Here is a 13,045-nt window from a genome sequence, read left to right on the forward strand (position 1 = left end):
TTGGGTGACCCCAAAACTTTGAACGGTAGTATATATATATATATATATATATATATATATATATATATATATATATATATATATATATATATATATATATATATATATATATATATATATATATATATATATATATATATATATATATAGATATATATAGATATATATAGATAGATAGATATATATATATATATCTATATATATATATATATCTATATATATATATATATCTATATATATATATATATATATATATATATATATATATATATATATATATATATATATATATATATATATATATATATATATATATATATATATATATATATATATACTTACTGCGGTTTATACTATTTTTCTGGCTTGATCACTTGCCGTCAAAAATTTATTTTGATTTTTACAGCGCAGTTGCCGATTATTTAAAACAATAGTCAAAATGGTTTTATTTTGAAAAAATAAAAATAAACTGCCGCCATGTCGGGGAAGTCGCTGACTTTTGGGGCATGCGCAAACCGATCGAGCAGTGGCAGTCCGAAAAGACCAAGATGGCGGAGGAGTTGAACATTTACGGTTTTATAGCCATGTAGAATCGAATATAGCATCAAACACATCAAAATATTGATTTTTCCTTTAGAGCGACGGAGTGTTATCTGAAGTGAAGATTGAAGACGTGATAGAAGATGGACGACTACTGCTATGCTAAGATGGCGACGTCCGCTAAAAGAGAACATGAAAGAGAATCACTAACGGAGAAAAAGACGAAGTATGAAGGTGAGTGAGTTAACGTTTTTATAATTTGACAGCTATTTTAAGCTCTAAAAGGGTGTTAATGACAAATTAACCCAATTTGCTGAAGAATGTAAAGAAAGAGCCGCCATGATTGTTAGCTTGAAGAAGGCAGTGGAGTTCACATCAGAGGAGATGAAAGAATGCAAAAGTCAAATGAAGAAAATGGAAGAGCAAAACAAGCGCTTGTGTAAAAAAAATAAATAAATAGAGTTGCACTCATAAGTGATAAATAAATTACTTCCATCAATATTCAAAACAAGTAAATTCTACTTACCAAATTCAAATGCCAACTCAAATGTGCAAACTGAGGCTACCAGAATTAGGCTTCATTTTATTGTCATTCAAATTTGAACTTTACAGTACAGATAAGAACGATATTTCGTTGCCATTAGCTCATGGTAGTGCAGGATAAAAAAGCAATAAGGTGCATATATAAATAAATAGATTACTGTACAGATAAATATATTGCAGTTTTGTATATGCATCCACGTTTATGGATATATGTTATATTGTCTTTTTTATTCCAGCGAGTTAATCCATTTTTGTGGGGGAATTGAGGGGATTATTATGATGCGTTCAAGACTGACCAACAGCATCTCTGTCTGGACTGGAGCCTGCAGTGCCTCAGACTGGAAGTGTCCGCAGAGAGTGGTGAGGACGGCGGAAAAGATCATCAGGACTCCTCTTCCTCCTATCCAGGATATCGCAAAAAGCCGCTGCCTGACCAGGGCTCAGAAAATCTGCAGAGACTCCTCCCACCCCCACCAAGGACTGTTTTGACTGCTGGACTCTAGAAAGAGGTTCCGCAGCCTCCGTAGCAGAACCTCCAGGTTCTGTAACAGCTTCTTCCCTCAGGCCATAAGACTCTTGAACGCATCATAATAATCCCCTCAATTCCCCCCAAAAATGGATTAACTCGCTGGAATAAAAAAGACAATATAACATACATCCATAAATGTGGATGCATATGCAAAAGTGCAATATATTTATCTGTATAGTAATCTATTTATTTATATCTGCACCTAATTGCTTTTTTAACCTGCACTGCAACCAGCTAATGGCAACAAAATGTCGTTCTTATCTGTACTGTAAAGTTCACATTTGAATGACAATAAAAAGAAGTCTAAGTGTAAGAGTCTTATGGCCTGAGGGAAGAAGCTGTTACAGAACCTGGAGGTTCTGCTACGGAGGCTGCGGAACCTCTTTCTAGAGTCCAGCAGTGAAAAGTGAAAATTGAAGTGAATTATATTTATATAGCGCTTTTTCTCTAGTGACTCAAAGCGCTTTTACATAGTGAACCCCAATATCGAAGTTACATTTAAACCAGTGTGGGTGGCACTGGGAGCAGGTGGGTAAAGTGTCTTGCCCAAGGACACAACTGCAGTGACTAGGATACCAACCGAGCTATACCGCTCAATATAAATTGATCACTTTGGGGGAGTTTCAGTCCTTTTTAAAAGATCAAGAAACCAGTTCTCTTGGGAAATGTACTTGCTTTCAAATTGAATAATCACTTAATCGTTTTAAATTATTTTTGACCTGTTGTGGTATGACTGCTGTTGTTTTGTTGTATTGTCTTCTTGTAATTATTATTCTGACTTCGTTTGTGCCGCCCTCTTTGTCAGGTCGCTCTTGAAAAAGAGATTTTAATCTCAATGAGTCTTTACCTGGTTAAATGAAGGAAATTGATTGATTGAAACAGATTCGCCCAACAGTCACACTATAAAAATATTTAAATGAACCAACTTGAAAAATCTCAATCCCACTTAAAAGGGTTTTAGTCCACAGTGAGTCACCCCTTTAAAATCTGGTTGAATACTTTGTATTCCTGCTCAAAGAGGTCCATTATGTTTTATTCATATACTTTTCAAATGTTCTTGTAATCAGACAATATTTTTGGTATATTAAATGTTTTTACCTAGGTAAAAATTCCATCTATGAAGAAAATTTGAAAAGTACTTTGTATTCCTCTATGAATAACTTTAAAAGAGTCTGTCCGCTTCTGGTAGCTTTTCCTGTCAAAATAAAGTTTGTAAAAACCAAAAAAACATTTAAATTCATACAAGATTAAACATACAGCTGAGTAAAAACACTGCAAGATAGGTCAACTAACCAGCGTTCTTCAGCACTAGGGCTGCAACTAGCGACTTTTTTTGATAGTTGGCTAGTCATGGACTATCTTAATGATTAGTCGACTAAGCGGATTATAAAGCGTACACACATTAAGTGGCTGTAATTTAGCCATCTGCTTTTAAATGCAGCTTGAAATATTTTAGGCAAGTGCTTACAAACAAAAAAGATGGCTAATTCATTCACAAATTGTTATTTTTACTCAGGCCTGGCCCTAGCCAATCTGGCGCCCTAGGCAAGATTTTAGGTGGCGCCCCACCCACATCGGCAGTGAAGTGTATATACTCACAAGAAACCGAATAGCTTTGTCTTTGACCTTTTTTTTTACTTAAAGAAAGCAAATTAACATATTATATGAGAATGTTTTGTTATGATTATCTTTAACCGAATCACAGCAGTGCTCAAATTAAAAAAACAGCATTCCCTCTCATGTGATATTGCTTAATTAACATTAATGATGTGCACTTTAACAAGTAGGCTTACAACTATACCTAATATATAAAGGGGTGGAAAAGTGACTATTACCTGCAGGGCAAACATTAGCTAACCAGAAGGCAATAACAATGTAAACAGAAAACACCTGCTTAAAAGATCTAATACAAATGTCCCTGTTTCCATAACAATTTAGCCCCCTCCACAATATTAACCCGACGTTAAAACAGAACTAGCTATTTATTGATTAGCAATTGCCGAATCATGTAACATTAGCTTAATGCTAAAAAGCCAGGTTACTATCACATTCTGTAACAGAAAAATAATTTCATGTAGGCTAACGTTACCTCCCTGCTACCTCTGTCTTTTTCTCGTTTCTCCTCTTCTTTTCTCTTTTTTCTTCCCTGGGCACCTGACAGTTTTGGCCGTTTTGACATCATGTGTTGATTTTTTGATGCGGTGACGTCCATAAACAGTCATGATACGGGAAGGGAGGGGGCGCACCGTGCGGGGGGAGGGGGGGGGGGGGCGTAATGTTGTAACAAATAATATTTCTATTAAATAGGCTTTACTTTGCATTTTAATTAACGTGGGATTATTTTTTGTATTTAGAAATAATAGTACCAACTTTTTTTTTCTTTTTTTTTTCTCCAACATTTGTGGCACTGGCGTGGCGCCCCCTGATGGACGGCGCCCTTAGCATTTGCCTATACGGCCTATGCCACGGGCCGGCCCTGTTTTTACTGTATACTGCCTGTTACAAAAAAATAACTTTAACTTTAGTCCAGATAAAAGTGCTAAAATAACAAAAGGACAGTTAAACTTAACTATCATTTTAATCCACTTTGTATCCTTTTTATGTCGTTGCCCCTGTTATTTTAATTGAATTGTTGTTTTACTTCACCTATGTTTTGTACAGCGATTTTTGATTGTATCTGTGAAAAGCGCTTCATAAATAAAATGTGCTTTACTTACTTACTTAAAATAGTAGCAATAACAACAACCGATAGAACACCAAAACTAACTGGTTCAAAAAGAACCAAGCATTTTGTTATGATGTGTTTAAAAAGCTGTATATTATCATTGATTAACCCATGGCATTTTATTTATCAATCTAATATACACAATGTATAGAATTAAATCATTGATTAATTCTTAACAGTTTAGCTATCTAATAGTTTGTATGTTTATTGTTATGATACCCATGCATTGGGGCCTAACGTTTTGTGCGCGTGTGCGTGATTGATGTTTGTTATTGTGCTTTTCTTCATTGCACTGCAAATTGACGCCGCTTTAAAAAGTACTGGAATTGATTTAGACAAAGTTTACCTGGTGGGCTTTGGCTAAAATAATAGTCAAAGTTATTTTTCACACCACTTCCTCTCACACTTGTTAGCTAGCTAGCGAGGTAACAAGCTAATTCTTACTGAGTTGAGACTTCGTCCTCCAGATGTCCGACATTCCTCTGCTTCCCTTGTGTAATGTTCATACTGTTGTTACTCAGCCAGCGTTTGTGGGTCTGATGGACCCGTTGCATTTTGTGGCTTTTAATGCCTCACAATCAAACACTTTTATGTTAAAATACTGAACAGATGTTTACCTTATCCCAATAAACATCTGTTCACTATTTTAACATAAAAGTGTTTGATTGTGAGGCATTAAAAGCCACAAAATGCAACGGGTCCATCAGACCCACAAACGCTGGCTGAGTAACAACAATATGAACGTTGCACGGAAAATTTCTCTGCCAGTTTCTGCATCTCACAGGGACTCTTCTTTTGTGTTTCTGCACCTGCGGTTCCCACACAAGGTTGCAACATTGTTTGTCAACACTGTCTGCTCTCATTTTCTCGCACATTTGACCCTCTGATGTTCTGTGTACCTACACTCTGTCCTCCTCCTGTCCAGGCCTGTCCAGTGGACCCGTACATCTTATATGTAATAGAAATGAGTAGGGGGGGGTGTATGGTGTGTGGTCATTAAGTATGTATTCTGATATATGTTCTTCACAGGAAATGAGCCAAAGTCAGTGAGTCTCAGTTTGAAAAATTAATTAATTGTATCATTTTTCTTTTAATAAAAAATGAAAACGGGTCCCACAGACCCGAACACCACACAAGGGTTAAATGCTCCCGTACCACAGATGTAGTGTCATAAAAACAAGAGCCGCTTTGCAAAAATGTGCAAGGTATTCATATCCTTAAAAATAATAAGAGGACATGTTCCCACACTTGACATGTTTACACGCAATGTTGTTCGTGCGGCCGCCCTGACTTGCATCCCTTCCGGAAAAACACGAGTGATGCTGATAACTATTGCTGACAAACGTATTTGTCACAGACAATATTTGTTTTCTATGTTTGTTTACAATGTCGACAAATTGTTGCACGCCTATTCAGCACACAGATGCCCCACATAAGTTACTGCAAGAAATAAAACGTTTTCTATTACTAGTAGCAAAGTTTTGCAATATGTTACCATCTCGATTTTTTTTTTCCACCACATGCTTGTAATAACTTAATGTTCATTCGAGCTTCACTTGTCTGAGTCTCAGCCAAGTCATGTAAACATTGATCCATCATTATGGCAAGGCACTAAATGAATGACAATGTAACACTACACACACATACAGTACATAGAAGAAAGTGTAAAGTGTGTTTCTGTCCTGCAGACGTCCAGCAGCTGATTGGTCATCCAGAAGAACTTCCCCCTCAGTCGGAAGGGAAGAGCTCCACTTTGAAGCAGGAGACTCCACAACCACCCCACATTAAAAAGGAAGAGGAGGAACTCTGCATCACTCAGGAGGGAGAGTGTCTTCTAGGAAGAGAGGAAGCTGATTACACCAAGTTGCCACTGACTGTTGTCTCTGTGAAGACTGAAGATGATGAAGAGAAACCACAACTAGACAACCTCTTAACTCCACTACCAGATAGGGAGGTTGAAAAACTTTTGAGCAGAAAAACAGACTGTGAAGGTGATATAAGGACACACACTGACAACAAACACTCTGAATGCTCTAAAAAGAAGACCGGTAAAAAATGTTTAAGCTGCTCAGTTTGTGCTAAAAACTTTACTGAAAAGGGACATTTGACCGAACACAAAATGAAACACACGGGAGAAAGTGTGTAGTGAGTTTAAGGAGAAACATCTCATGGATCATGTCTGAGCTAAAGTGTGTTTGTGTTGTTTGTGTCCTGCAGACGTCCAGCAGCTGATTGGTCAGTCAGAAGAACTTCCCCCTCAGTTAGGGGGAAACTCCACTTTGAAGCAGGAGACTCCACAACCACCCTGCATTAAAAAGGAAGAGGAGGAACTCTGGATCACTCAGGAGGGAGAGTGTCTTCTAGGACCACAGGAGGCTGATCTCACCAAGTTGCCACTGACTGTTGTCTCTGTGAAGACTGAAGATGATGAAGAGAAACCACAACCAGACAACCTTTTAGCTCCACTATCAGATAGTGAGGCTGAAGATGAGGCTGAAGAACCTTTGAGCAGCGAAACAGACTGTGAAGGTGATATGAGGACTCACACTGACAGCAAACACTCTACAAAGAAGAGAGGAAAAAGACGTTATAGCTGCTCAGTTTGTGGTAAAGGCTTTTCTCGACAGAGCATTTTGACTCGACACATGAGAACACATACGGGAGAAAAACCATTTAAGTGCTCAGTTTGTGGTAAAAGCTTTTCCCAAAAAGGACATTTGATTGAACACATGAGAACACACACAGGAGAAAAAACATTTAATTGCTTAGATTGTTGTAAAAGCTTTACTAGAAAGAGCCATTTGACCCAACACATGAGATCGCACACAGGAGAAAAACCGTTTAAGTGTTCCGTGTGCGGTAAAAGTTTTTCGCAAAAGATCCGTTTGACTGAACACACGAGAACGCACACAGGAGAAAAACCGTTTAATTGTTCAGTTTGCGGTAAAAGCTTTCCTCGAAACAGCGACGTGACTCAACACATGAGAACACACACAGGCGAAAAACCATTTAAATGCTCCGTTTGTGGTAAAAGCTTTCCTCATAAGACCAATTTAATTCAACACATGAGAACACACACAGGAGAAAAAACATATATTTGTTCAGTTTGTGGTAAAAGCTTTTCTCGAAAGAACAATATGATTCAACACATGACGACACACACGGGATAAAGTAACTTGTAATTGTTCCTTTTGTTTTCAAAAGAGCTATTTGACTCAACACACAATAAAACTCACTGGAGAGAATCTATATAATCTATATTTTTTTATGCAAGGTTTGACCCAACACGTAATGCAACACACAGGAGAAAATACATTTCGTTGATCAGTCTGGGATAAGAGATTCCATTTTAATGCAGATGCAGTAAGACACATAAGAACACACAGGGGGAATAACCAATCAGATAGTTTGTAGTATTTTGCGCATACATTGCAACATCCACCCAAAGCCAAGACCTCCTCCAAAATAGGTTTGCTGCTTCTTTCAAAAATATCCGAGGTCTTCATACAAATTTAAATTATCTGTTGCATAATCTTATCTACTCATGACCCCATGTCTTGTGTGTGTCTGAAACTTTCCCGAATAATAAGATAGATGCTTGTAGTGCTTGGTTACTCCTTCTTCAGACGAGCCTGATGACTTCAGCCGGGGAAGAATAGTAGTCTTCTTTTACCGCCTCTAGATTGCCTGACTCTGAACACCAACAACATGAATTGATCTGCCTGAAATTACACCTTCCGGGTCGCCTGTTGTTAAAGTTAAAGTACCAATGATTGTCACACACACTAGGTGTGGCGAAATGATTCTCTGCATTTGACCCATCACCCTTGATCACCCCCTGGGAGGTGAGTTTTGTGTCTACAGACCAACATCAGATGATGACTCAGTGTATGATGTAATATCTGAGCATATTGACATATTCAATATTTGCACCCAAAGTCTGAAATGGTTCTTCTTGGGGATCTGAATGTGCCATCATGGAGACTGGCTGGGAAGTAAAAGGACTTGACACTCATGGGGAAGGTGCTCATTAATTAGTTATACTCAGCAGCCTCCACCAACTAGTTGATGATCCTACTAGGATTGGGAATGATGGAAATTGCTCTAAAATGGATATTTTCCTTACTACTTCACCAGACAATCATGTTGTCACTGTCAGTGCTTCTCTTGGCTCCTCTGACCACTGTGTGGTATCTACTGTGGCTAATACTTGGCTGATGTTAAGCTGAACTCTCAAAAGAACAAGGAGCCAATACAGCGTGGGCCTATGTTAGTTTCAACATTACTCTAAAGTAGAGGTATCCGATAATATCGGGCTGCAGATATTATCGTCCGATAACTGCTTTAAAAAGTAATATCGGAAATTATCAGTATTGGTTTAAAAAAAATAAAATGTATAACTTTTTAAAATGACGCTGTACGAAGTGGTACACGGACGTAGGGAGAAGTACAGAGCGCCAATAAACCTTAAAGGCACTGCCTTTGCGTGCCGGCCCAATCACATAATATCTACGGCTTTTCACACACACAAGTGAATGCAAGGCATACTTGGTCACCAGCCATACAGGTCACACTGAGGGTGACAGTATAAACAACTTTAACACTGTTACAAATATGCGCAACACTGTGAACTGTTGCGTTTGACCAGATGTTCCTCCAAGTGGGATGTAAAACGCTGGTCAGTCCCAAGTTCCTTAGATGACATATAAACTGAACTCAAAGGTACCACCAAGCACAGAATAGGTATTTTGTAATTTATTGTCAAATATTTGAGAATAGAGACCAGCCTCGAACAACACATACAAATGCGTAGCCCAAGTTGATCTGAAAACATCCCGGAATGCACTCTCCTCTTCAATATCTCCCCCCGCCCTCACTTCTCTCACTTCAAACACATTCTCCTTGTCTCTTATCTTGAGTCTGGCCTGGGAAGCAGAACAGGGAGTATTCCTCCTTCTCGTGTTATCTCTACTCTCTGCATTCCACTGCTAGAAGACCGACACCTTACTTTGCAGACTAGTAAAGAAGGAAGAATACTAGCTATTTTGTAATACGATTATGGAGGAAAGAAGAAACACAAAAATATGGATATATGAAAATATATATATATCCTTCAGAACCCACACCAAACAAGAATGACAAACACATTTCGGGAGAACATCCGCACCGTAACACAACAGAACAAATACCCAGAACCTCTTGCAGCACTAACTCTTCTGGGAGGCTACAATATACACCCCCCGACTGGCCCACCTCAACCTCCTCATACTCTCTCAGCATGTCCCAAATTCCAAGCTGCTGTTAAGTTAAAGTTAAACTTAAAGTTAAATGATTGTCACACACACTAGGTGTGGTGAAATTTGTCCTCTGCATTTGACCCATCCCCTTGTTCACCCCCTTGGAGGTGAGGGGAGCAGTGGGCAGCCGCGGTGCCGCACCCGGGAATCATTATTGGTGATTTAACCACCAATTCCAACCCTTAATGCTGAGTGCCAAGCAGGGAGATAACGGGTCCCATTTTTATAGTCTTTGGTATGACTCGGCCGGGGTTTGAACTCACAACCTACCGATCTCAGGGTGGACACTCTAACCACTAGGCCACTGAGTAGGCCTAGTGGTTAAAAATGCACTTTGTGACTTCAATAATAAATATGGCAGTGCCATGTTGGCATTTTTTTCCATAACTTGAGTTGATTTATTTTGGAAAACTTTGTTACATTGTTTATTGCAGGGGTGCTCACACTTTTTCTGCAGGCGAGCTACTTTTCAATTGATCAAGTCACGGGGATCTACCTCATTCATATATATCATTTATATTTACTTATTTATGAAATATATGTTTTTGTTAACATGTTAAAGGTGTTTAATGATAATGCAAGGATGTTTAACACATATAATTAATATTGTTAACAAGTTAAAGGTGTTTAAAGATAATAAAAGCATGTTTAACACATATAGATTCCTTTCTTTCATGAAGACAAGAATACAAGTTGGTGTAATACCTGATTGTGATGACTTGCATTGATAGGAATCAGACAGTGGTGCTGATAACGTCCACATTTTCAAATGGAGGAGAAAAAAAGTCCTCCTTTCTGTCCAATACCACATGAAAGTGGTTGGTTTTTGGCATCTTATTTGTCCAGGTTCCGTACTCCTTTTGTGTGCTGTACAGACAGAGGCCCCAGTGAGAATTGAACTCACGACCCCTGGTTTACTAGACCAGTGCTCTAACCACTGAGCTATGAGGCCTTGACACTCACTCACACTTGCTATAATACAATCAAGCTGCTGGACGATCGTGTGCATAAAACCGCAAAGAAGAAAAACGGATATATAATATTAGTTAAGTCAGGCAAAAAACGAAAGAGCGTCAAAGGAAATGGCTCTTAAAAATATCACTTTCATCATCTTGTGGAATACAATCGTACCGTGCTCGTGTCTGCAGCCATCACTTTGTAAAATGTTTGTTTGAACATCTGATTTGTTTGAGAAACTGTGATGCAATCGAGTTTATTCTCTACTATATTAGTAGTGTTTGAGAGAACTAAACGTAAAGAAAGGACAAGAGATTGTATTAGTTTGTGTTCTATTGTTGTTGCTATGCCTTTGGAGGTGGGAGGAAGCCGGAGTACCCGGAGGGAACCCACGCAGTCACGGGTAGAACATGCAAACTCTACACACTGAGTCCGGGAATCGAACCCAGGATCTTCGTATTGTGAGGCACATGCACTAACCCCTGTTTCACCGTGCTGCAAAAGAGAACCTTTCATGTGCTGCAAAGACAGAGGCCCCAGTGAGAATTGAACTCACGACCCCTGGTTTACAAGACCAGTGCTCTAACCACTGAGCTATGAGGCCTTGACACCCACTTTCACTAGCTTTAATACAATCAAGCTGTACGATCCTGTGAATAAAACCGCAGAGAAGAAAAACGGATATATAATATTAATAAAGTTAGGAAAAAACGAAAGAGCGTCAAAGGAAATGGCTCTTTAATATATCACTTCCAGCACCTTGTGGAATACAATCGGACCATGCTTGTGTCTGCAGCAATCACTTTGTAAAATGTTTGTTTGAACATCTGATTTGTTTGAGAAACTCTGTGATGCAATCGAGTTTATTCTCTACTATATTAGTAGTGTTTGAGAGAATTTAACGTAAATAAAGGACAAGAGATTGCATTAGTTTGTGTTCTATTGTGGTTGCTATGCCTTTGGAGGTGGAAGGAAGCCGGAGTACCCGGAGGGAACCCACGCAGTCACGGGTAGAACATGCAAACTCTGCACGCTGAGTTCGGGAATCGAACCCAGGATCTTTGTATTGTGAGGCACATGCACTAACCCCTGTTTCACCGTGCTGCAAAAGAGCACCTTTCATGTGCTGCAAAGACAGAGGCCCCAGTGAGAATTGAACTCACGACCCCTGGTTTACAAGACCAGTGCTCTAACCACTGAGCTATGAGGCCTTGACACCCACTCACACTTGTTTTAATACAATCAAGCTGCTGGAGGATCGTGCGGATAAAACCGCAAAGAAGAAAAACGGATATATGATATTAAAAAAGGCAGGAAAGAAACGAAAGAGCGTTAAAGAAAATGGCTCTTAAAAATATCACTTTCATCATCTTGTGGAATACAATTGGACCATGCTTGTGTCTGCAGCAATCACTTTGTAAAATGTTGGTTTGAACATCTGATTTGTTTGAGAAACTGTGATGCAATCGAGTTTATTCTCTACTATTTTAGTAGTGTTGGAGAGAACTAAACGTAAAGAAAGGACAAGAGATCGCACTAGTTTGTGTTCTATTGTGGTTGCTATGCCTTTGGAGGTGGGAGGAAGCCGGAGTACCCGGAGGGAACCCACGCAGTCACGGGTAGAACATGCAAACTCTGCACGCTGAGTCAGGGAATCGAACCCAGGATCTTCGTATTGTGAGGCACATGCACTAACCCCTGTTTCACCGTGCTGCAAAAGAGCACCTTTCATGTGCTGCAAAGATAGAGGCCCCAGTGAGAATTGAACTCACGACCCCTGGTTTACAAGACCAGTGCTCTGTCTACTGAGCTATGAGGCCTTGACACTCACTTTCACTTGCTTTAATACAATCAAGCTGCTGGAGGATCGTGCGATTAAAACCGCAAAGAAGAAAAACGGATATATGATATTAAAAAAGGCAGGAAAGAAACGAAAGAGCGTCAAAGGAAATGGCTCTCTCTAAAATATCACTTTCATCATCTTGTGGAATACAATTGGACCGTGATCGTGTCTGCAGCCATCACTTTGTAAAATGTTGGTTTGAGCATCTGATTTGTTTGAGAAACTCTGTGATGCAATCGAGTTTATTCTCTACTATATTAGTAGTGTTTGAGAGAACTAAACGTAAAGAAAGGACAAGAGATCACATTAGTTTGTGTTCTATTGTGGTTGCTATGCCTTTGGAGGTGGGAGGAAGCCGGAGTACCCGGAGGGAACCCACTCAGTCACGGGGAGAACATGCAAACTCTACACACTGAGTCCGGGAATCGAACCCAGGACCTTCATATTGTGAGGCACATGCACATTTAACTGCAAAAGGGTACTTTTCATGTGCTGCAAAGACAGAGGCCCCAGTGAGAATTGAACTCACGACCCCTGGTTTACAAGACCAGTGCTCTAACCACTGAGCTATGAGGCCTTGACAACCCCTCTCACTTGTTTTAATACAATCA

General features: G+C 39.2%; 1 protein-coding gene and 5 non-coding genes across 6 annotated transcripts; 1 reads left to right on the top strand and 5 right to left on the bottom strand.

Annotated features, from left to right (window-relative positions):
* The first annotated feature begins 534 nt into the window (after positions 1 to 534).
* LOC133632400 (zinc finger protein 391-like) lies at positions 535 to 10,220 on the top strand. The gene is made up of 3 exons (XM_062024805.1): positions 535 to 774; positions 6,026 to 6,328; positions 6,555 to 10,220. The coding sequence occupies exons 1-3, from the start codon at positions 684 to 686 to the stop codon at positions 7,505 to 7,507; spliced, it is 1,347 nt and encodes a 448-aa protein (XP_061880789.1). The 5' UTR covers positions 535 to 683; the 3' UTR covers positions 7,508 to 10,220.
* A 293-nt stretch (positions 10,221 to 10,513) lies between these two features.
* trnat-agu (transfer RNA threonine (anticodon AGU)) lies at positions 10,514 to 10,586 on the bottom strand. Its single transcript has one exon. It is a non-coding gene; the product is annotated as a tRNA-Thr (tRNA).
* Positions 10,587 to 11,122: 536 nt separating this feature from the next.
* trnat-ugu (transfer RNA threonine (anticodon UGU)) lies at positions 11,123 to 11,195 on the bottom strand. The gene has a single exon. It is a non-coding gene; the product is annotated as a tRNA-Thr (tRNA).
* Positions 11,196 to 11,729: 534 nt separating this feature from the next.
* Positions 11,730 to 11,802, bottom strand: trnat-ugu (transfer RNA threonine (anticodon UGU)). The gene has a single exon. It is a non-coding gene; the product is annotated as a tRNA-Thr (tRNA).
* A 536-nt stretch (positions 11,803 to 12,338) lies between these two features.
* On the bottom strand, positions 12,339 to 12,411 carry trnat-ugu (transfer RNA threonine (anticodon UGU)). The gene has a single exon. It is a non-coding gene; the product is annotated as a tRNA-Thr (tRNA).
* A 527-nt stretch (positions 12,412 to 12,938) lies between these two features.
* On the bottom strand, positions 12,939 to 13,011 carry trnat-ugu (transfer RNA threonine (anticodon UGU)). Its single transcript has one exon. It is a non-coding gene; the product is annotated as a tRNA-Thr (tRNA).
* Positions 13,012 to 13,045: the final 34 nt, after the last annotated feature.

This window comes from Entelurus aequoreus, linkage group LG17 (assembly GCF_033978785.1).
Source record: "Entelurus aequoreus isolate RoL-2023_Sb linkage group LG17, RoL_Eaeq_v1.1, whole genome shotgun sequence".
NCBI classification, from domain to species: domain Eukaryota; kingdom Metazoa; phylum Chordata; class Actinopteri; order Syngnathiformes; family Syngnathidae; genus Entelurus; species Entelurus aequoreus.